The sequence below is a fragment of the Numida meleagris genome, chromosome 3 (assembly GCF_002078875.1).
Source record: "Numida meleagris isolate 19003 breed g44 Domestic line chromosome 3, NumMel1.0, whole genome shotgun sequence".
Taxonomy (NCBI): Eukaryota; Metazoa; Chordata; class Aves; order Galliformes; family Numididae; genus Numida; species Numida meleagris.
This window is the reverse complement of record NC_034411.1, coordinates 6,181,220-6,187,270: the sequence shown is the minus strand read 5'-3', so window position 1 is coordinate 6,187,270 and position 6,051 is coordinate 6,181,220. Positions and strand designations below refer to the sequence as shown.

Below are 6,051 nucleotides of genomic sequence, written 5' to 3'. Positions count from 1 at the left end.
CTTTCATATTTACAGGTTAGCTTTTTTTCTTTCATATTTACAGGTTAGCTTTTTTTCCTTTCATATTTACAGGTTAGCAGACTTACACTGGGCACTGGCACTGGCTGTCCGGGAAGGTGGTGGAGTCACTGTTCCTGGAGGCATTCGAGAAAAGGGCAGATAGAGCACTGAGGGACATGTTTTAGTGGGCATGGTGGGGGTGGGTTGAAGTTGGACTATATGATCTCAGAGGTCTTCCCTAACCTTAGCAATTCTATGATTCTATTCTAAAATCTTTAAAAGTTGGGGAAGATCATAACTAAGATCATATTCTAGTGCAAATCACAGCTGAATTCTACTCTTTCAGTAGCTGGGATTTTCATAAAAACATACCCCTGCTCTTCATTTCTGAGCTTTCCATCTCTTATCCTACCTTAACGCATCACACCCCTACCTCCCAAACTCTGGCTGAAGTTCTTTAGCTAACGAACGTCTTAACACATTTTTTTAATTCCAACTTTAACTTACTTAGGTAATGATATAATTGTGCTTGTGATCTTCAGGCTGACTCCAGAAGCTTTTTAAAGGCGCAGTATCGCCTTACTGGAGGAGTTCCGGTTCCCTGCCTTAACAGTTTGCTTTCAAGTGTCCATCAACACAGACTCCACAAACATTCACCTGAGCGTATCAGCTCTCATAACCTGTTCACAGCTTGGAAGACAAGATTTTTATTGACACTTCCTGAGCAATGCTGACCTTTAATCCAAAGCATCTAAATGATTTCTGAGACTTCTTTAACATAGCTAAGTATTATTTATATCATTAGGGATTCTTCATTACTTGTGCAACAGTGTCAACATAGCTCGTAACTGCCAAGTTACAGGCACATCAGAGAGTCTCCGACCTCTTTTGCTGGACAGCTTTCATTGGATATAGCAGGCAGTTTCCAGGCCTAATCTGTAAAGGAAGCCTCTTTAAGTGGTTAACACAGTGCTACAAAGATGCTGGAAGAAAGCAGTGCACGACCATGCTTTTAGGTCCAGCACACCATCAAGTGCCCTAATGGACAACCTACTGCCAGTTTCCAGGTGGCTGCATGAAAACTAAACCATTAACCCCAAGACCTCAACATTTCGAGCAGTTCATTTGATTGAGACTTAATATTTATTTTCAGATTTACAAACACATTATGAATTTCTCAGATCACACACAGTTAACTTCTATGTAACAAAAAGCCTTGGATAAGTTCTTATCCCTAATCTCAATATTTTTCATTTGTAGAACAAGGGCAGTTATTTACCTGCTTCATGACAGCACAGCAAGATAAGCTCTCACAATTTTGGGGAAAGAACGAACACGTACAAGCAATTTAGACAAGTCAGCAATAAGATTTTTACCATTTTCAGAGCTAAGGACTTAGAGCTTTCTTCTTGTTTTAACAGGAACATGCAACGTTCTGTTCTTATTTTCTTGCAATATCCAGCTGCATACCCTTTAAGCACAAGCTTCCACTCCTCTGCTCTGGTGCAGACCCAGGCCTTTCATCATTCTTTCCCCATCACTTCAATCTTTACTCCCCCATCCTTCCAGCATTTGCTCCTCCACAAGCAGAGGAGTTTGATTGTGACAGGGCCATCACAGAGGAGCACCTTCCCTATTCCTGATGGTGATTCTGGGAAAGAGCTAGCGTATAGGAAACATGGGAACAAACAGCTCCCTCTGCCTTTGTGGCCTTTCTGTAAGGAACACGTGGGAATAAACAAGCTTAGGAGAAGAGAAAAACATAAGTCAGAAGAGGGAAAGGGTGGAAAAACAGGAAAGTGTCACTAAGTGACTTGGCTGCTAAGCTACAAGAAACAGAACAGTGCAACTTTTCTCCTAAGTTCACAAAAGATACTAGCCAGAGTAGGGACAACAGGCCTGGGAGGAAGGAAGAGGGAAATCAAAAGCAAATGGCTTTCAAAAAAATCACATATTAGCTCAAATTACAAAAAAAGAAAAGTTATTCCACGAACACAACCCTCAATCACCATTTCCTATAAGTAAATTAAGGTCTTAACAGTTTTCATGCTCAACCATTCAGACTTCAACCATTTTAGGGGAAGATACAATTTTCTTTAATCAAACTCAGCTAACCACAGGCAGTAAAAAGGAGACGGATTCTTTTGCTATCTGGGAAATCAAGGCCACGCTGAAAAATCTTGTGCAAGTGTAACTAATCACATACAGTAACACTATTAAGCATATCTACAACATAAAAAGCTGTTCTGTCTGTGACACTACCAGATAGGCAGAGGAAAGCCGCAAGATCTTCGCTTTTTCCTAAGAGTATAAATTACATCAATCAAAATAGATCAAAATTTTCTTAGAGCAGCCTGGCTACACCTCAGCCACGTGGTACGTCTGTATGACACGATGAAGCAGAAGCAGACCCAGAAACAGTTCAGCACCAAAACGTGCATACCTGCCTTGTTTCCTCAGAAATGCTGGAATTACTGAGGCTGCCTTTTCCAGCAGCACGGATGGTCAGAAAACAGCCTCATCTTCTTCAACATACCAATAAAAGTCCTAATTTAGGTGTTGTTCATCTCACTCCCTCAAAGCTTCTCTTTCAGTGCTAAGTCAGATACGTTAGAAGATAAATAAAGATCCTGAGGCACTCCCATCACACATCATTTTCCCTTAAATGACTCAATTTTCACTCCTCCCAAATACACTTTCCACTGTATAAAGACAAAATTCCACTTCTACTCCATCAACAGAACATTATTTTTAAAAGTCTCTTTCCTTATTCATCAACAGTCTCCATCTTCTCCTGTAGATCTAAGTAAACTTAAATATTCAAACCGGCTTCAAAACTATAGTCCTGAAAATTTACTTCTACAATAAAATCATATACTAAGTAGAGTGCCTTAAGTAAGCCTACCCCAAATCCTTGATTTTCTTCAGACCTACACACACTTCACATTTTGAATCCTAGACTAGGCAGTTCCTGCGTGGCAACAGACCATGAGTTTGCTGTCAGATGTAATGAGAGGGAGTACTGAGCACTTCCCAGTCCCTATCAGCTGGACTTAGGCACCAGGCAGAATGACTACAATGCTGAAATGACTTCCCAGCAGTTTAGAATCACAGCAGTCAAACTGTGATTTGGTAGCAGAATAACTGTTTCGTTTTTTTTTTTTCCTTCAACTAATAATTTATTTAGCACCGCCCCTGATAAATAGTAAAGAAGCACCCAAGATAGCCTTCTGGTGTTTGTTTTGTTTTTATTTCAGAAAGGTTTTGGTGGTTCTTGGCTTCAGTCATTTAGAAACGCGGTTTTATATCAGCCTAGGAATGAATGGCTTCATCTGGAAAGGACGCTCAAGTGCCAGAAGCACAAGTAAAGCATGCCACATCTAAGCAGAGACCAACAGTAGCAGCATCCAAATTCAGACTAGCTCCTTTAATTTCCCAAAGATTCTCTCAGCTTGCTAGAAAGACGCAATATATAACATGGTTTGAGTGACTTCTGTATTTCTGTCTCTTCTGTCCTACAATATAAAGCTCAAGAGCTAGATAAGAATCAGGCCACTGTGAGGCCCCCTCTGTTTGAATAAAGATGATCCCAACAAAACAGATTTAACCAAACCCAAGATTATTAGCATCTACCTGTGGTATTTAGCTTTTTGTACTAAGAAAATACTATTCCTAGAAAAATTAACTCTGACAGGATGCAGCAACACTTCCAATATTATGTAATGGAAGTACCATACTACGCTCTCTGCTTGGTAAGGTTTTATTTTAAACTAGCTATACCAAAACATCCAGAGCTACGTTCTTTTACTTACTAGATGTTGATGTTATATCCTAAGCTACCTCCTATGAACGTGTACGCCTTTTGTTCTTCACTATAACTGTCAGCCCCCTGGTCCTGTAACAACACAGCAGAAGCATTACTCCAAACTACAAACATAAGATTGCTCTACTGAAATTAAATAAAGGTTGAAACAAGAACTTCCCTATTTTGCTATTTAAAGCAAATGTCGTCAATAAAAATATCCACAGGATAATAACACTAAGAAGAACAGCAACTTAAATGATGCTTGTGGTAATAAGTATTAAAAAAATACCACTGAAAACTGTTTAGTTTTCACATTATTTCCATGAGGCACCCAAGATCAGGTGTTACCACAAACAATACTGATGCAGCCACAGTCAGTGCTCTCCATGCTGCTACAGCTTGATCTTACAAAGATGTACCTTTGCTGACAGGGGTAACATCTGGAATATCTTTTCCACGCATCGGCGTTTATATGTGGCAATTGATTAAAAGGAAATACAGTTCAAGAAGCCAAAGTAATAACCAACGTGGATATATCAGCAGATGTTACGGCAGCTTCATTTAAGGCAGAACGAAGGAAAAAAAAATGGAAGTTATCATACACGAAAGTCCAGTTCCTTACAGGCTGTTAATATACTCATAAGCATCACCCCCGAGTAACATTTCCTTTCCTTTTATGCATGCTGGCATCAGGCGAGTCTTGGAGAGCAAGATTTTCAGAGAAGCCCCAGCTAATGGCAGCATGAGCACGGCCCGTGCCTGGAAGGTGGTAACTTCACCTCCATCTTCACGGCACCATCAGCAGTCCACAACTGATGTACCGTTTCTAATTTCAACTGTTGGGTTTTTTTAAACTCCCGATCTCACTAATCCTCATTCTCAAAACACAAACCCGCTTGGCTCTGCCTTCCAAGGGGGGGTGTGTAGCCAGTCGGTACTCACGTTGTTTTGGGCCTCAGCTGACAACAAACCCAGCCTCTGAGCATTTCTAAACACTTCTTCAAATTCACATCTAACCGCCGCTGAAGCGCACGTGCAAACATCGTGCCACGTCAGTTCCAGCACTGAGCTCAGTGTTTAAGGCAGAGACCGCAACCCCCTGCTTAAAAACAAGAGAGAGCCCCTTCCGTGCCTCTGGGCCCTGCGAGGCGGTGACAGACAGCCGGCCTCGCTCTTGGGGAGGGAAGAACGGAAAAGCTTAAGCCACCCGTACTCCTCCAGCTGTAACGCCAGAACGCTGCCACAGCCTCCCCGCAGCCGAGGAGCGGAGGATTGGGGCTAAAATACGTGTTTGTTAAAACAGGGCGTTGATTTCTTGGCAGCAGCGGCAGGCAGGAGACACCCCTAGTGTCGACGCGCAATACTACAGGGCTCCGCGCCGTATCTCCGGGTTAATTTTACGGCAGTAAAAGGGAAATTTAAATCGCCATGATTAAAGGGAGCGGAGCAACCTCGACACGGTGCACCCCGCACCCGGGCCGCCCGCCCGCCCGCCGCCACGGGCTACGTGCCTCACGGCTCCACGGCCCGGGGAGGAACCATCGGAGATGGCCAAAGCGAAGCGAGGGGCGGGGGGCAGCGGCAGCACCTGGAGAGGAGAGGGGAGGAAGGGCCGCGCGGGAGGCGGCGCTGAGGGCCGCGAGGGGCGGCGCGAGCCCCCGCCGCGCTGCGGGGAGCACGGGGGCGGCCGAGGGGAAGCGGGGGACGCGCCCGCCCCGGGGGAGGGGGAAAAAAAAAAAAAGGAGGAGGGGGGAGGGAAGCGCGGAGCCGGCCCGCGAAGGACGCGGAGGGCTCGGGGGAGGAGGAGGAGGAGACGGGTCCGAAAGCCCCCACCCCGGCTTCCCCCCTCGCCGCCCACCCGCGCGGCCCGGCCTGGAATATTCGTCGGGGCGGGAGCGGGGAAGCTCCTCACCATGGTGGCGGGTGGGCGTCAGGCGTCGTCCCCTGCAGCTGGATCCGCCGAGCCCCGCTCTGGCTGTTGCGCGCGTACGTTGGGCGCCGCCGCCGGGCCCGCTGCCCGCTCCGCTCCCTCACTGCGGCAGTGGCTGCTGGCGCTGACCCGCAACGGCGCGCAGCGAGCGAGGGCGGGGGCGCGAGCGGCGCTAACGCTCGGCAGCGGGGGCGGGGCCTCCCACATCCGGGCACCCGCCGCGCCCCGCACCGCCCTCGCGAAGGGGGCGGAGCGCGACCGCGGCGTCTTCGGCGGGAGGGGGAGGGAGGGAGAGGACAAAATGGCGGCGGCGCTG

General features: G+C 46.5%; 1 protein-coding gene across 2 annotated transcripts in view; it reads right to left on the bottom strand.

The window, feature by feature from the left end:
- The window catches only part of PPP3R1 (protein phosphatase 3 regulatory subunit B, alpha), a 33,071-nt gene extending 27,132 nt beyond the window's left edge, over positions 1-5,939 (bottom strand). The window contains exon 1 of one of the 2 annotated variants that reach the window (XM_021392250.1): positions 5,718-5,939. Coding sequence is in view for 1 of the 2 variants with exons in the window: in XM_021392251.1 (XP_021247926.1) it covers positions 5,718-5,720 (3 nt within the window). In the remaining variant the exon portion in view is untranslated. The remainder of the gene's footprint in view (positions 1-5,717) is intronic. The other variant, XM_021392251.1, reaches the window with a different exon arrangement.